Source organism: Haliotis cracherodii, unplaced genomic scaffold, assembly GCF_022045235.1.
Source record: "Haliotis cracherodii isolate W230 unplaced genomic scaffold, xgHalCrac1.p SCAF_7, whole genome shotgun sequence".
Classification (NCBI taxonomy): domain Eukaryota; kingdom Metazoa; phylum Mollusca; class Gastropoda; order Lepetellida; family Haliotidae; genus Haliotis; species Haliotis cracherodii.
In genome coordinates, this window is record NW_027266330.1 from 40,757,563 (window position 1) to 40,776,547 (window position 18,985).

Genomic DNA, 18,985 nt, shown 5'->3' on the forward strand with positions numbered 1-18,985 from the left:
TAGTTATATAACAGTACTTTCAATCCTTGAGCTGTATTTTACGGACAATGATAAACTAAATATAATGTTGATGTTTGATAATCTCTTATTTTAGGGGCATAATGCGAATTGTTATCAATCTATTTAAGGCGACAAGTTTGACATCCGTGAGTTTCACTCTGTGGTGCTCGAGAGCGGAACAGTGCCACTGAACGTGTTGGAGGATCTCGTCACTGATTGGCTGGACACATACCCCGTGACCACTCCCAGACCGGAAACCCCGACATGTGGAGGGACACATGTTATGGTGCGACATTTGTGGATCGTTCTGGCTACATCGGCGGCAGTTACAGTGTCTGGAATTTACTAGCGGTCTTCATGTGTACATTGTATGACTTAGGTGTGTAGGTGAGCTAGATGGCGTATGGAACGTGTAACGTGCTGAACATGTGTATTGCTATTTCTTAAGAATCTATAAACATTCATTTAAGTGGGACATGAAATATTCATAGATCAACTGTCGGAGAATAAAGAATTTTGAAGAGATCATCGCATCTGTTACTTTCGATGTGAACACAAAGGTTCGTCTACGAATTACTGCAGGGTAACACGACGGACAAGTTGGCAGGGATTCTGCAGAGGGGAGGGGGGGGGGAGGTGCTACTGTTGGGGGACATAATCCTCCCTTACACTATAAGAAGTCGGTGTGCACCTTGATTCATCGTCTCTCCCGCACAATCACCACGTATAAAACGCTCCTACTAAAACCTTCCTTACCAGATATACACAGAAAATTGCCAATTAAATACTCAGTTGTCTTAATAATTTATGAATACCCCACTCAGACACAGTATACCGACTCCGAGCCGACCAGTCCTTGTTTTAGCCCCTTAAAGCCGAGCCGAGGCTGTGTAACAACAAGTACCATCTTTTAACGTCTTTTGGGATGACCCAGCCGGGCGCTGAATACGATATAGGAAATCGGAATAGGATATATGATGTAACATTAAAAAGTCGCATGGAATGTATCATTATTCTGTGATGTCGTGAATGGCGTAATGCTACACGGTTCTCAATACTGCATCCTGTGCTGTCTTGTTGATCAGTTCGAAGAATATCAGAAAGTTATTTCTTTCTATCTTTCAACCTGTGTTTGAATGTTTAACCTTGAAACAGCTTCTCGCTACAACCAGGACATGGTAACGCCACGTCTAAATATACATAGAGACATCTACATCACCCATTACCTGCGGCAGTTTCAACACTGACTCCCTTCTGTACGTGACCTAGCCATGACCCTGTCGTGGCCTAACAGGTGTGATCGCACATATAACCCTCTGACTTCATCATGTTACATCCCGGACACCATTGCCATGTCATAACACCCAATGAGACACAGGTCCAGGTGAAACGTAGTTGCCGGATGTAGTCTCACAGTGCTGGGGAAGCCACGACTCAAGCATGTGAAATCAATCCGACTTTGATCCCACTTCTAATAACAATAGATCATAAAAGGCGGTGCAAAAAGGCGGCGCATGCTATCGGGCGACGACAGTGACACACATTATCCCCCGGACGTAGAGGCAACAGGTAGGGTTACCTTCACTTCCAGGATAATACTTGCAGATTGAACAATTTAGGTATGCCAAGAGCACGATACGGACAATATATAGACAAAACTGTTGATTCTTGTTTTGATTATGTTAAATTAACTAGTTCTCAAAATTACTCTTTGAAAATGGTCTTGCCTTATTGGTGTTTTAATCTATTACTGGTAACTATTCCTGGGTTCGTATTTTGTTATACTGGGTTCGTTTCACGAAGATTATATAGCCACAACCTAATTGCATCTGTCCCACCAGACACTGCGGGCGTACGTTTCCTGTTCTCGTGGATCTGGGTGCCGCACTACAATGAAATGGTTGATGCACGTATTGGTCTTGTCAATATGTGTAAGATATGTGCTGAATTGTTACAAACTTTTCATGTTGACTTTCTCTTTGCTAAAGATGAACTCTCCACGATAGCAAAGAAAGTATGCCATATGCTACATGGAACTAATATTTTCATCGTAACTGTAATGTTCACACTGATATTCATTGATCGGAGCAATTGAATAGAGCAGTTATTTTCCTTGCTTTTTCTTAATGTATTCAATAAAATGTATAGTAAAATGAAACATATCGAGTTATTGTCAATTATGAAGCATTTTATGAAATGATACATGTGATCAGCATATTTGTGTTCCAGTTATCTTGAACCGCTCGTGGGAATGTGTAACTCTGTGTAACTCCGTGTGTGTCCATGTGTGTGTGTGTGTGTGTGTGTGTGTGTGTGTGTTGGTCCGTCTATATAGATATGTCTATCTGAAGCTGGTGTTATTGGCTAAGCTGGCGTGTACGTTAACTTGTGTAACATGGTTGGGAACTCAGGATTGACAGGGAATAGATGATATTCATACTGCCAATCAAATTGTCATGTTTAGTATATGAGATAATGTACAGCAATGTGGCAATACAATATGAATAACCTGTTCACAACATACCTGTTTAATGAATAAAAACTAGATTTCAGTGGATAGAATGTGGGGTAACATTATCTCAATGGAAGAGCAATGACGCCCTCCATCGCTTGATGACTTCATTACATCCCAATGTGGCGGTATATTGACGACATTACATCCCAATTTCGCGGCATTTCTTGACGACATTACATCCCAATGTGACAGCATTTCTTGACGGCATTACATCCCAATGTGACGGCATTTCTTGACGACATTACATCCCAATGTGACAGCATTTCTTGACGGCATTACATCCCAATGTGACGGCATTTCTTGACGACATTACATCCCAATGTGACAGCATTTCTTGACGACATTACATCCCAATGTGACGGCATTTCTTGACGACATTACATCCCAATGTGACGGCATTTCTTGACGACATTACACCCAATGAGACGGCATTTCTTGACGACATTACATTCCAATGTGACGTTATTTCTTGACGACATTACACCCAATGAGACGGCATTTCTTGACGACATTACATTCCAATGTGACGTTATTTCTTGACGACATTACACCCAATGTGACGGCATTTCTTGACGACATTACATTCCAATGTGACGTTATTTCTTGACGACATTACACCCAATGAGACGGCATTTCTTGACGACATTACACCCAATGTGACGGTATTTCTTGACGACATTACACCCAATGTGACGTTATTTCTTGACGACATTACATCCCAATATGACGGCATTTCTTAACGACATTACATTCCAATGTGACGTTATTTCTTGACGACATTACACCCAATGAGACGGCATTTCTTGACGACATTACATCCCAATGTGACGGCATTTCTTGACGACATTACATCCCAATGTGACGGCATTTCTTGACGATATTACATCCCAATGTGACGGCATTTCTTGACGACATTACATCCCAATATGACGGCATTTCTTGACGACATTACATCCCAATATGACAGCATTTCTTGACGACATTACATCCCAATGTGACGGCATTTCTTGACGACATTACATTCCAATGTGACGTTATTTCTTGACGACATTACATCCCAATGAGACGGCATTTCTTGACGACATTACACCCAATGTGACGGTATTTCTTGACGACATTACACCCAATGTGACGGCATTTCTTGACGACATTACACCCAATGAGACGGCATTTCTTGACGACATTACACCCAATGTGACGGCATTTCTTGACGACATTACATTCCAATGTGACGTTATTTCTTGACGACACTACACCCAATGAGACGCATTTCTTGACGACATTACACCCAATGTGACGGTATTTCTTGACGACATTACATCCCAATGTGACGGTATTTCTTGACGACATTACACCCAATGAGACGGCATTTCCTGACGACATTTCACCCCAATGTGACGGCATTTCTTGACGACATTACATTCCAATGTAACGTTATTTCTTGACGACATTATATCCCAATGTGACGGCATTGCTTGATGACTGTATTACATCCCAATGTAACGACATTGGTCGCCTTTTATCTGATATTACGAGGGAAAGATGCTAGGTCCCAGCCATCGTGGGCAGCAGTGTGTAAGCTGGCCGGGAATGCTATGAAGACGATCCCTAGTCCCGGAAGGCCTGTCACGTCAGCAACACCAGAGAGCATGATGGGCCAACGAATGACTGATCGTCATAGTGCTTGTTCAGTAAGCATTGCCTACGAGAGATTACATTCAACTTTCACAGACACTTTGGAAATGAAGAAGGTGTCAGCTCGTTGGGATCCAAAGATTCTGACATCTAATCAAAAGTACACCAGGAACAACATGTCTCGTTCTGCTTGCAGCTGATCCAGAAACACGCCTCGCTCTGTTTAAAACTGATCCAGAAACACGCCTCGCTCTGTTTAAAACTGATCCAGAAAGGCTCTTGCAACGATTGTTTTAGTGTGGATGAAACCTAGGTTCTCAGCTTCTAGCCTGAGTCCAAACAACAATCAAAACAGGGGAAGCTACAGACGTCACCATCACAAAGAAGACAACGACTGTCCCATCAGTTTGAAAGGTTATAGCCTCCCTGGTTTGGAATGACGAGGTTGTCATCATGGTGGACTATGCTGCTAAAGGCCAGGCAATACACGGAGTACATTATGCTGCACATTTTAGGCAATTATGGGACGAAATTAAGAGTAAGAGACGTGGGAAGATGAGAAAAGGTGTGGTCTTCCACCAGGTCAATGCGACAATGCACAAATCAGTCATTTCTATTAACCACAATCCACGTGTGTGGCTTTGAACTCCTTCAGCATCCACCGTATTCTTCGATCTGGCTCCGTCAGACTTTGATCTGTTTCCAAACATGAAGACAGCTCCAGTCGGATACGATTTCGACCCAAACAATGACGTCATGACGTCATATCAGCTATGGAACCTTGGACATCCAAAAGAAGGATTTCTCCTAAACTGGAATAAAATCCCTTTAATGTGTGAACATATCAAACACCCTTCCTACAACATGAAACATATTCTCATTTACGTCCTCGTCTCATTTGTGTATAACTTTAATCGGATGATGTGGTCCCGACTGCAACAATGCAACACTAAAATAAGCGTCAGGCCTCTGGGAATCTGCGCATTAACTTGCCTATCATAGTCGTGAATATATGAGCTTTCTAAAAGTAGGATTTATGTTCAAAAGCACTTAGAGTGCGTCCTCTCTTAACATTTGCACATGTTCGTCACGTGAGGGAAGCCTCGTTTACAACCACCACAGTGTCCACTCTATAATGATATATGGTAGAACAATGTTTACAGAGTCGGGCCTTACCTTAAGCTTAAAGTTTTATGAATGAGGTCAAACTGATTTTATGATCATCCGAGTTGACCGTCTGACACATGGAGTTCCCTTCATTGAAACACTAATTCTGTATTAACAGCCTGTCTTATTGGTGGTCCCGATGTTTCATTGGACGAAATGTGATTGTAATAATGTAGAAACGGTCACACTAATACACAAACAAAAACCTCATTGATAAGGGAAGGGAAAAAAACCATTGTTGATTCCTTTAATAGTGACCGACACAGCATGGCCTGGGAGAAGTACAACAGTGTATCATATAACATACCCCAGAGAAACAAAACTGAATGCAATAAAATATTGCCTGGGAAATTAAAACAAGATAGCGGATGACATATTTTGACAGAAGAACAACGGTATACAACATTACGTAGCTCGAGGATCGTTGTCAGTCAGATATACACATGTATCAACATCGTTGTCAGTCAGATATACCCATGTATCAACATCGTTGTCAGTCAGATATACACATGTATCAACATCGTTGTCAGTCAGATATACACATGTATCAACATCGTTGTCAGTCAGATATGCACATGTATCAACATCGTTGTCAGTCAGATATACACATGTACCAACATCGTTGTCAGTCAGATATACACATGTACCAACATCGTTGTCAGTCAGATATACACATGTACCAACATCGTTGTCAGTCAGATATACACATGTATCAACATCGTTGTCAGTCAGATATGCACATGTACCAACATCGTCCGTAATTCCAGAAGGTAAGAAATCTGAAACAGCAAAATGCAACTTTATTCTTGACGACTCTTGATATACTTCAAAAGGTAACTTCTTCTGCTTGCTGTATAGGTTGCGTGCACGTCCTCCTGTCTCACGTGCTGCTGAACCCGTATTTCCAGCATGAGCAGCAGCGTCGTGTTGTGTCTGTGTGCCCTTGTGACCGCCTGCTGTGGTGAGTCACTCATACATATATATATGCATATACACAAAGTGTGCTTTTGATTCTCTTACACTCCATAGTCAGACACTTCTTTCTGTCATTTTTGCGTCGTGTTTTATTAACATAAAGGAACATTTCCAAAATCTTCAACACTGAATCTGTCGTCTTTCTTATTACTCCTTGCACACAATACTGTGTAAAGGGCACACATATAGGTACAAATGATCAATATTCAAAAATATGTAAGCTCAAATATGGTTTTAAAGAAAAGATAATGTTGTAAGACTTGCTCGATAATGCCAGTTGTCCACAGAATTCAGTGTGATTCGTATATTTTAGGGAACATTACGGCAAACATATTTGTCAAACCCCTACCTGGACAAGTCAAAGTCAGTATTGTTTCTAACCCGTGAAGATCCGGGTTAGAATAGACCCGTGAAGATCCGGGTTAGAATAGGTCTTCAGCAACTCATGTATGGCGACTAACGGATCGGGTGGTCAGGCTCGCTAACATGGTTGATGAATGTCATCGTATCCCAATTGCGTGGATCGATGCACATGATACCAATCAGGGATTGTCTGGCCCAGACTCGATTATTTACAGACCGCCGTCATATAGCTTGAATATTGCTGGATGCGACATTAAACAATACACAAACAAAAACAGAACTGTTTTCTTTCTGTCACAGGCAATGCATCAAGGGATCTCGCAAAGCTTCACACCGACTTCTTCGCCTGGCAGATGTCGGACAGCCCAATGAGCGCCACATACCGTGATATACACAAATATAACGACAAGATACGGTCCTACAATATGTCTATGTTCGACATAAGAAAGGTAGGCCAGAAATAATGACTATCGTTATATAACCATCAGGGAAAATAGATTCAATTGAAATTTAACTAAACTCTTCAATAATTGACAGGAATTGTGACATGTTACATTCATATCACATACAGGTAGTCATCAGCACGGCATGTCAGTGATTGTACGGGAATACCCCCTGTAGGAATTGAATAGCGCTACTCTCTTGGACTGTAATAGTATTAGATACATATAAATACAACATAACGATTGGGAATATGATCAGTTTGGGACATCCTTAGAGTAAGGTAAGTTTGTTCCAACAGGTGTGCAGACTTCCATCCTTGCCATATGTACAGCTTGACTGACAGTATACTGACAATGCTGGTGTTACTCTGTCTTCACAGACTTCCATCCTTGCCATATGTACAGCTTGACTGACAATATACTGACAACGCTAGTGTTACTCTGTCTTCACAGACTTCCATCCTTGCCATATGTACAGCTTGACTGACAATATACTGACAACGCTAGTGTTACTCTGTCTTCACAGACTTCCATCCTTGCCATATGTACAGCTTGACTGACAGTATACTGACAATGCTGGTGTTACTCTCTTTTCACAGACTTCCATCCTTGCCATATGTACAGCTTGACCGACAGTATACTGACAATGCTGGTGTTACTCTCTCTTCAAAGGATGAGATCGTCTCCTTCCACACCCGCCTGGCGAACATCACACAGGAAGACCTGAGCAAGTCTGACCTGGTCAACTACAAGATCTTGGACGACATGCTGACCACCTACATCCGGGGCTGGGAGTGGAGACAGTAAGACGATGAAAGATAGTTTGGGGGAATAGTGACTGTGTGTCGCCATGTGTCCAGGGTGAATGTTATAACTGGTGTACTGTCAGCAATCGGCAAGTTGTTAACTGCTGGTATACTTTCTGGCGGGCGGGTACCGATAATGAAATGACGTACATTGATTTAATATCTAGTTTACTATGACCGACTTTGAATACTGAGTTAGCTTACGAACACAACTAGCAGAACAAGACCAGTTGATACAACGTTGTTAAGGTTATAATTCTGATTGTCCAGCCCGACCTCTGGCAGTGCATGTGTCAAACTCACATGTTCGTAATTAATGTTCTTCAGTTTCAATTTTCGTATACTATATTGCGTTTATTTACACAGTCATTGGACCTTCCCATAGGACGACACATGTCTCAGTCAAGAGTCGTCATTGTTTTAATTTAATGTCTTTTAGGTGGATTCGATGTCAAATTGTGTGATCTAAATGAAATCTAGGTGTAGCTTGACATGTATATACAACGCTTGCAGTTTTCAGAGCCTGAATCCTGTCACTTTTCTGGAAGGTCCACAGTCGTACATAGAGTCAATGGTCCAGTCTATCCCTTTCTTCACTCTGGGCGACTTTGAAAACTACATTGTCAGACTCCAGAAGTTTCCTAACCAGGTAGATGTCAACATGCATAAGGGTTCTTGAAAATAACAAGTATCCACGTGCATATTCATAATGCATAAACATACATTTACTTAACATACACTTACATAGTTACACACAGCGCATTACAACCCCACAATAACACACAGTATATGGATGTTATTGACGCTGTCTATATAGGTGTTAACTTGCTCTGTATTCTCTTCCAGTATGAAGAGTTTAAAGAACTGATGAGGGAGGCGGTTCGATTGAACAGGACGTATCACTCGCATTCATTGGTGGAGTAGAATTGCTTTTTCTATCAAAACTTGTGATTGTTGTATTGCATAATTGTTTCTAAATATAACCAGACGCTTGATTAGTGGCACTGATAACATCCTCAACCATTCTGATAAGTAGACAGCAGGACACTATAAGTGACGTAATAATGTGTATTACTTCCATCCTTCCTCATTCACAAGGGACACTACAGTAAAATACGTTTATTACGAACACTCTTATACGAAACTGATGGATATAACGAACATATGTTTGGGTCCCGACGATTACTGATCAGATGCTATATATAAGCTTATAACTACGGTTATAACGAACTAAAATTAATGGTCCATTTGAGTTTGTATAACAATAGTTTACTGTACACATATATTACAAACAGCCGTCACCTGTCATACCTGTGTCCTACATTACAGAGTCGGGTTGAGGGTCAGTTCGCCAAGTTACAGGTGGCGGCCAATGAATCGGACTTCTTCTGGCCATTCCGAGACACCCTGGAGAATAACACAGACATATCAGTGGAGAAGAAGTAAATATAGTATCTGTTCATTGACATTTCAACTTGAGTTTCTAGGTTATAAATGAGATGAAGTGCATTTTGTACATTGAGTCACATGTCCTGGACATCTTGCAACCAGATAAGTGGAAACACATTTACATGAAGTCTCACACGAAAGTCCACATACACAAAGTCTGTATACACATGTATGAACTGTCGGTAAGAAGGAAGCATATGTATTCCAGTGCTGCGTGATATCTCATGACAGCATGCCATCTGACTTGGCACACACCAGTCACTACGGTAACAATTAGTGTTCTTCGTTTCAGAAATGATCTACGAACCCGTGGACAGGACGCTGTTATTGGCCTATTAAAGTCACTGGCAGACCTCTGGTTGTTCATTGAAGAAGTGAGTTACAGAGACTGTTGGCGATCACTGGTTATAAAGATCACATACATATATTCATATCCATAATACAGCATGGAAAATGTGTTTGGAGAACATATATACATACGGCGAGAACGACATCCTGGGTACATGTGACACATATACAAATCTTTGTATGTTACTTTTTAACTCAGGAGTATCTGCCCAACACCCGCCCCTCCATCGGCATCAGCTCTCTGGACGGAGGACAGGAGTACTATGAGGCTTGTATCAGGTGGTATCTCTCCATCAACATGACGGCTCGAGAGGTCCACGACATCGGGCTCCAGGAGGTGAACAGGATCGTCGACAACATGATGAAGGTGGGGTATCCCTGGATTAAGTCCTGATTCACTCTGACAGAGGATGTTCATTAATTCGACACGCTTTGCGCTCCTGATATAATAAACATTCAAGGAAACGTATCTTAATTAGTGGAAACAAATCTGCTAATAATGTTAACAATAGCTAACGTCCAACTGTTGAATGTTCGAAGAGTAAAGTGTTAGATTGCCTATACCCTTTTGGAAGTATTACCAAAAGACTGTTTACTACAGGTGTATACTGTCCCAGCAATTGCGTATGTTGTGTATGTTGTGTGTTGTGTATATTGTGTGTGTTTTGTATGTTGTGTATATTCTGCATGTTGTGTATGTTGTGTGTGTTTTGTATGTCGTGTGTGTTTTTTATGTTGTGCATGTTGTGTGGGTTTTGTATGTTGTGTTTGTGGTGTATGTTTTGTGTGTCGTGTACGTTGTGTACGTTGTGTATGTTGTGTGTGTTTTGTATGTTGTGTACGTTTTGTGTTTTAAATGTTGTGTATGCTTTGCGTGTTGTTTGTGTTGTGTGTGTTTAGTATGTTGTGTATGTTGTGTGTGTTTCGTATGTTTGTATGCTGTGTTTGTGTGTGTGTGTGTGTACTGTCCCAGCAATCAGTTAGTCTGTATTGCCGTGAATAATGTGTGTGTGTGTACTGTCCCAGCAATCAGTCTGTATTGCCGTGAATGTTGTGTGTGTGTGTGTGTGTGTGCCGTCCCAGCAATCAGTTAGTCTGTATTGCCGTGTATGTGTGCTTTGTGTGTTGTGTATGTTGTGTACGTTGTGTATGGTGTGTATGTTGTGTATGTTTTGTGTGTTGTGAATGTTTTGTGTATTGTGTGTGCTGTGTATGCTGTGTATGTTTTATATGTTGTGTATGTTTTGTATGTTTTGTGTGTTGTGTGTATGTTGTGTATGTTTTGTGTATTGTGTATGTTGTGTATGTTGTGTGATATTTGTATGTTGTGTATGTTGTGTGTGTTTTGTGTGTTGTGTACGTTTGTATGCTGTGTGTTGTGTATGTTGGGTGTGCTGTATGTGGTGTGTGTTGTGTATGTTGTGTTTGTTATGTACGTTGCGTATGTTGTGTGTTGTGTATATTGTGTGTGTTTTGTATGTCGTGTGTTTTTTATGTTAAGCATGTTGTGTGGGTTTTGTATGTTGTGTTTGTGGTGTATGTTTTGTGTGTTGTGTGATGTGTGTGTTGTGTATGTTGTATATGTTGTGTATGTTGTGTATGTTGTGTGATATTTGTATGTTGTGTATGTTGTGTGTGTTTTGTGTGTTGTGTACGTTTGTATGCTGTGTATGTTGTGTGTTGTGTATGTTGGGTGTGCTGTATGTGGTGTGTGTTGTGTATGTTGTGTTTGTTATGTACGTTGCGTATGTTGTGTATGTTGTGTGTTGTGTATATTGTGTGTGTTGTGTATGTTGTGTGTGTTTTGTATGTCGTGTGTGTTTTTTATGTTAAGCATGTTGTGTGGGTTTTGTATGTTGTGTTTGTGGTGTATGTTTTGTGTGTTGTGCATGTTGTGTATGTTGTGTGATATTTGTATGTTGTGTGTGTTTTGTATGTTGTGTATGTTGTGTGATATTTGTATGTTGTGTGTGTTTTGTGTGTTGTGTACGTTTGGATGCTGTGTATGTTGTGTGTTGTGTATGTTGTGTGTGCTGTATGTGTTGTGTGTTGTGTATGTTGTGTTTGTTATGTACGTTGTGTATGTTTGTATGCTGTGTGTGTTGTGTGTTGTGTATGTTATGTGTGCGTTATGTGTTGTGTATGCTATGTACGTTACGTATGTTGTGTATGTTTTGTGTGTGTGTATGTTGTGTATGCTGTGTGTGTTTTTTGGTGTTGTGTGATTTTTTTGTGTTGTGTATGGGGTGTATGTTGTGTTGTTTTTTTGGTGTTGTGTGTGTTTTTTGTGTTGTGTATGGGGTGTATGTTTTGTACGTTTGTATGCTGTGTATTGTGTATGTTGTGTGTGCTTTGTGTGTTGTGTATGGGGTGTATGTTATGTACGTTGCGTATGTTGTGTGTTGTGTATGTTATGTATTTTTTAATGTATGTTGTGTATGTTGTGTGTGTTTTGTGTTTCGTAGGTTGTGTATGTTGTGTATGTTTTGTGTGTTGTGTGTTGTGTGTGTTGTGTACGTTTTATATGTTGTGTATGTTGTGTGTTTCGTACGTTGTGTGTGTTGTGTGTTTCGTACGTTGTGTATGTTTTGTGCGTTGTGTGATGTGTGTGTTGTGTATGTTGTATATGTTGTGTATGTTGTGTACGTTGTGTACGTTTGTGTGTTTTGTCCAGCAATCAACTGGTCTGCATTTACTTTACACGCATGTTGTTGTCTGAGCAGATCATGACGAAGCAAGAGTTCAATGGGAATGTCAGCGAGTACTTTCAGACCATCATGAATAACACGGATTTTTTCTTCGATACTGCGGTATGTGTAGTTTCTGTGTAATTACATCACATTCACAAACGACCCGAAGTACATACAATTTTGTAGAATTAAGGGTCTCCTGGTGGCAATGCGAATTGTTCGGTGGAGTTGAAAGTGTACGCTTATATGTTTACAGTTACAGGTTTGTGAGGTTATCCGGACAATAATTCTTATCAAACCCCAACATACCCCAGATGTCATATACTGATTAAGATTATTTCTCTAAATTTACAATTATTTCGGATAATGACATTTCGCCACGAGTGACTATCATTCACTTTAACCTACTTTGAACATCAACTTGCCACGGAGGGGATCACAAACATGCAAACACATCGCAAACACTCATTGCGTATCCCGGGTAGTGAATGGGGATTGTATATAATCATTATGTTCTTCGTGGTCTAATGGTCATGGGATTGACAACTGAACCCACATTCCTTTACTTTAGAATAAAGGATCTTGTCTCGCTGAACAGTTATTCTACAAGTATCCACGCGTGTCTTCCATTTGAAAACGATGACATTCAGCCGTATCACGTCGGAATACTGCTGAGGTGCTACACATCGTGAAAACACAATGAAATGGCTAGATACGTGTTTAGACAAAGAAACTGTCTCAATAAGTAGTATCACCAGTTTCTGGTTACAATAGCTTACGTAGATTTACTTGTATACATTAGGTGAACCAGATTCGCGAAGGGCTATATCTGCTATACCTGTGATCCGTACCTGGATATGCTCCCATCGTGTGTTGTCAAATAATACACAGACAATGTTTTGAAAAATAGTAATATCATATATACAAGTTCAAATGTCTTGACTATGGACATGGCGCGAGTGTCAGGCTAATCAAGCTTGCTGAATATCAATGACCATATTACGAACATGACAGATCACCCAGCTCTGCGTATTTCCATATAACATTGCCTGTTACAGGAGGACATCTTAGCGGAATTCCGTCATCAGATATTTGATGTCATAGAACCAACACTGGGAGGCGTCTTCGTCAACTTGCCCGGTCTTCCTCTAGAGTACGTAGATCTTTGCTCACAATATCGATCACTGGATTGTCTGGTCCAATATAAAAGCACACCTGTAATTACTTAATGGTAAAGCCAATGTCACAGGGCATAATAGTTGCAGTAGTTGTCGAACTACACAGGAAGACATTTGCAGTTTCTTTTAATTGAATAGATGGCGATCTCGTTGTGATAGTTTGGTTTCTAACAAGGCTTTATGCCTAAGACATGTCCCATAATTAGGTCATGAAACTAAACTGAACCCTGAAAAATGGAAACTCTAGTGTCGGGACACACCTCTAGAGAAGCACATGGAGGCTGTAGTGTCGGGACACACCTCTAGAGAAGCACATGGAGGTTGTAGTGTCGGGACACACCTCTAGAGAAACACATGGAGGTTGTAGTGTCGGGACACACCTCTAGAGAAACACATGGAGGTTGTAGTGTCGGGACACACCTCTAGAGAAGCACATGGAGGTTGTAGTGTCGGGACACACCTCTAGAGAAGCACATGGAGGTTGTAGTGTCGGGACACACCTCTAGAGAAACACATGGAAACTGTAGTGTCGGGACACACATCTAGAGAAGCACATGGAAACTGTAGTGTCATGACACACTTCTAGAGAAGCACATGGAAACTGTAGTGTCATGACACACCTCTAGAGAAGCACATGGAGGTTGTAGTGTCGGGACACACCTCTAGAGAAGCACATGGAAACTGTAGTGTCAGGACACACCTCTAGAGAAGCACATGGAAACTGTAGTGTCAGGACACACCTCTAGAGAAGCACATGGAGGTTGTAGTGTTCGGGACACACATCTAGAGAAACATATGGCGTCTCTAGTGTTTGGACTTACGTCTAGAGAAGCACATGGAGACTCTGGTGACAGGACACAGAGAATCCTGCAACATGCAGTCACTTGTAGAATAGAAACATAAAATAATAAGGAGCATTATGCTCGAAATGAAAGTTTAATATGTTTACCCTAGACTGGTATGTTTTTGCTGCACAAAGTATATCATTCATGTTTGCATCACAACAGGGTGCGAGAGATGCCTAACGACGGCCCAGGTGGCGCCTACTCCACAGGCTCTGCTGACGGCTCCAGGCCGGGCGTGTTTTGGGCAAATGTGTTCCGGCCCCATGAATCGTGAGTTGTGTCACGTGCCTCGTGCATGTAGATAGGAATGTACACGTGAAGGTGGTATGTGTGAGTGTATGGTGTGCATGGTTGTGTATGTGTGTGTGTGTGTGCGTGGCTGTGTGTGTGTGAGTGTGTGTATGGTTTATGTATGTGAGGTGTGTTGTGTATGTGTGTGTGTATATGGTGTGTGTGTGTGTGAGTGTATAGTGTGTGATGGATGAGAATATGAGTGTTGTGTAGTGTGTGTGTGTGTGTGTGTGTGTGTGTGTGAGGAGGATTTGTGTGTAGTGTGTGTGTATGTAAGTGTATAAGTATAAGTGTAAGTGTTTATCTGCTGTGAAATGCGCCAATACTTGTTCACTGTACGTTGATTGAGCCTTTGATAATATATAGTTAGCACATTATTACATTTAATTTATACACGTCTTTCACAATACTCGCAATAGCAAATCCCCTAAATGTGATGTCCCTATGTCCATGATGTGACCCCGCTTCCTCTTGCAGCCCCAACCTGACCATGATGGCGCTGTCCATCCACGAGGCCAACCCCGGACATCACCTGCAGGTGAGTCACCAAGTTGTTACACGGATAACCCAGTCGTCGAGGGTGCTGAAATTTGCTGTTAAGGGTTGCGTCCCTTTACCGTAACAGGATTTTCTGATTCGCCCTGATTAGGATCCTTGCTTTTACAGCCTGCTCGTGGGTTTCACATGTCTTGGGCCTTGCGTTACAGCCTTTCCTCATACACTGACGCATAGTGACGTCACTGAGATAACGCGGTAACGCTATAGGAGCAGAGCATGTTCTGTTCGCATTACAAAGTCTTTCAACACCGACGGTTGCTGCAATCCGTCTCTCATACCACCTGACATGCACCTTTCAGCTCAGCTACTCCATTACATCCGACACCCCCGACTTCCGGCAGAAGATGGTGTCGTCTGCTTTGTACAGTGTCCCCTTCGGCTTCCCCGGATACACGTCCTTTGTCGAGGTAAAGTTGTGCTCTCCCTTCATATGTGCTTGCATCAGTCGGTTTCTGTTGACTCATGTGCCAATATTACATTGTGAGAATGCATTTTTCAATTTCCAAATTGGTAATTGTTAAAATTTGCCATTTAGATATCTTATTTGGATCAAAATGCGAGAAACGATCGGGTATAACATAATCCACCAGCAGCGTAGGGCACCCTGTTAACATGCCCTCTTCACGGGTACTTAGTGCACACACTAATCCGAGGTCTCTTTGACACCAACTCACCAAGGATGATGAGATGCATTCTCGCATACAACAGACCATTACAAAGTTAATGTCGTTCTATCCACTCCAGGGCTGGGCGCTGTACTCCGAGTTCCTGGGCGAGGAGATGGGGCTGTATAGAGATGACTATGAACTGTAAGTTGCATAACCATGCATATTGTGTTCTATAATCGGTCGAGGAATACTAGAGCCATAAGTACATTCATGCATAATGATGCTTGTCAGTGTGAGAATCTTCATGATAGGGTAAATCTAGCTTGTGCAATATTCCGACCTAATGTATCTGAAACAAGTTAGAACTTTCTCTGCCTTAATCTAATTACGTGACTCATTAAAAGGAACATCGATATCGCTATGACGTTACTCTCCCGTCTTATGCTGCTTCTCCGTTTACATTCGTGTCAGCATGGGGCGCTACAGTTCTGAGATATTCCGGGCGTGTCGACTGGTGGTGGACACGGGCATCCATGCCTTCAAGTACGTACCGCATTCACACCATCACATCAATCACGTGAAATTACCCAACGATGGCAAGCAATACTTACACGGGTATTATAGAATATATAACTCACTTCATTTCTTCCACTTGTACATATTTTTATGCAACCCATTTTATAATTATCAGCTGGACACGTGATCAGGCTATTGACTACATGCTCAAGTACACAGCGGAGTCCTACGACAACATCGCAGTAGAGATTGACCGCTACATCACGTGGCCTGGTCAAGCTCTGGCCTACAAGATCGGGGAGATCAAGATTCTGGAGCTGCGACGAAAAGCGGAGCAGGAGCTCGGTGAGAACCGACACTCTACACATGTAGCTGCTGACTGAAGTAGTTAACACATGAACACACAAGCCATTTAGAACGCTTTCTTAGTAAAGTACAGATTCTCGTACTTTTTGGCTGAACCTACACTGCCAGAGTGAGGCACCTAATCGCGAGCACACAAAGTCAGCGATCTAACCCCCTCAGCCTCCGAGGCTTCAACAAAATGAAAGTCCGACTGGTAGTCAGGATCACATACTTTGTGTACCCCTCTGACAAGTGTAAATTTCCTCGGCTCCCATGGCTGAAAGCTATGAACACACAATGCCACTTAGAAAGTGGTCAAAGTAACAAATGTTATATTTGCGATAAAACTTTCTTAATAAAGTACATATTCTCGTACCTTTTTGGGCTGAGTCCTGTCCGGGTTTCGAACCCACACTACCAAGAAAGTGTTATCCCAAATATAACATTTGTTATTGTTAACACATGTTGAAATTCTATTTGTAAACATCAAAAACAACACCCAAGTTGTCAAGCTTGAGTGAGCAATCATTATGATAGTTTATGAAGACATGGGTTTTCAATGAGTCAATAGTCAACAACGATGTACCTCTGGGTAGAGAGGTATATCTTAGTTGGTCGTGAGTTCCATACCTCAAACACATCCATGGCACTTTTGGTTGTCAGCATCATAACCATGTGTCTGTCTGGAGCTTTGTGAAACTGGTAGATTGTGATGACACTTTGATTAGGTGTCGTGATAAAGCTGTGACTGTGACCTCCTCACTCTTCTGTAGTGGCGATACACCAGCTGTGACTGTGACCTCCTCACTCTTCTGTAGTGGCGATATACCAGCTGGCTATCTGTTAGCTAGCAGTGAACCGGTCCTACCCTGTACTCAACATGCTGTATCAGCAGCTCTGCTCTTCCTTGGACGACAATCATATGTATATCACTGTAACCTGTCAATTTCTGTCAATTTTAAGCTAAATACTGTAATTCCAGGCGACAAGTTTGACATCCGTGAGTTTCACTCTGTGGTGCTCGAGAGCGGAACTGTGCCACTGAACGTGTTGGAGGATCTCGTCACTGATTGGCTGGACACATACCCCGTGACCACTCCCCGACCGGAAACTCCGACGTGTGGAGCGGCATTCGATGTACCAATGTACATGTTAAGTCTTGTATCATTTTACCTGTCTGTCTACTTGTACATTTAGATACAGCTCAGTTCCATCTTCTATTATTACGTAATAAAAGCAGTCATATTCCTTATAGTACAGATATACTTTTTACTTTTTAACATGTATGTCTCCGATAAATGTTTAAATTTAATATGAAGAAAATGTCCTCAGACTTCATGATAATTTGATTATTTCACAATTGGACAGTTGCATCTGTGATTTTGGGTGCTATCATAATTATTTTTAGCCCACCTGATCAAAGGTCAAATGTTGTTACATCTTGGCCTGTTTGCCCCTCGTCATTCGTGCATCGTGCGTCGTTAACATAACATCTTCTTGGAAACCCCTTGCGCTGATACAGCTGACATAGGGCTTGCATCTCCCCATCAGTAGTGACATCCAATATGTTGAAGAGGTCAGAATCCGATTGTCAATATGGCCACCGTGGAACCTGCACTGAACCCACAAGGCCAAGTACGGATACAGTACGGCGGCACTGTTTAGTTAAGTCCTGATTGTACAGGTAGTACCCAGAAATTATTTGTATTGTTAAATAAATAAAATTATAGATATCTCTTGTCAAACATGTGTCACGTCAACCTATTCACACGTTGAGCATCGGACATTAGCGAAGTACTTTGCAATAATAAATGTACTGACAAGTGAAGTTCAGTGGATGTCACTGTAGCTATTCACATGTTTACCTTAATGACTCACGACACTGTAACCTGACATGTGAAGCACTCACGACACTGTAACCTGACATGTGAAGCACTCACAACACTGTAACAGGACATGTGAAACACTCACGACACTGTAACCTGACACGTGAAGCACTCACGGCACTGTAACCTGACATGTGAAGCACTCACGACATTGTAACCTGACATGTGAAGCACTCACGGCTGTGTAATCTGACACGTGAAGCACTAACGTCACCGTAACCTGGCATGTGAAGCACTCACGACACTGTAACCTGGCACGTGAAGCACTCACGGCACTGTAACCTTGCACGTGAAGCACTCACGTCACTGTAACCTGACACGTTAGCACTCACGACACTGTAGACTGGCATGTGAAGCACTCACGGCT

At 41.8% G+C, this 18,985-nt stretch overlaps 2 protein-coding genes across 5 annotated transcripts in view; both read left to right on the top strand.

The window, feature by feature from the left end:
* Positions 1-616, top strand: part of LOC139447382 (uncharacterized) — a 47,315-nt gene extending 46,699 nt beyond the window's left edge. For all 4 annotated transcript variants that reach the window (XM_071228700.1, XM_071228701.1, XM_071228702.1 and 1 more), the window contains one exon: positions 129-616. In XM_071228700.1, the coding sequence (XP_071084801.1) occupies positions 129-349 (221 nt within the window). In that variant the 3' untranslated portion in view covers positions 350-616. The remainder of the gene's footprint in view (positions 1-128) is intronic.
* A 5,610-nt stretch (positions 617-6,226) lies between these two features.
* On the top strand, positions 6,227-17,929 carry LOC139448409 (uncharacterized). Its single transcript, XM_071229949.1, has 17 exons — positions 6,227-6,278; positions 6,956-7,104; positions 7,771-7,901; positions 8,418-8,553; positions 8,751-8,819; positions 9,234-9,346; positions 9,646-9,727; positions 9,901-10,068; positions 12,425-12,511; positions 13,450-13,544; positions 14,577-14,684; positions 15,183-15,243; positions 15,563-15,670; positions 16,008-16,072; positions 16,343-16,414; positions 16,563-16,732; positions 17,715-17,929. The coding sequence occupies exons 1-17, from the start codon at positions 6,227-6,229 to the stop codon at positions 17,927-17,929; spliced, it is 1,881 nt and encodes a 626-aa protein (XP_071086050.1).
* The last annotated feature ends 1,056 nt before the right edge of the window (positions 17,930-18,985 follow it).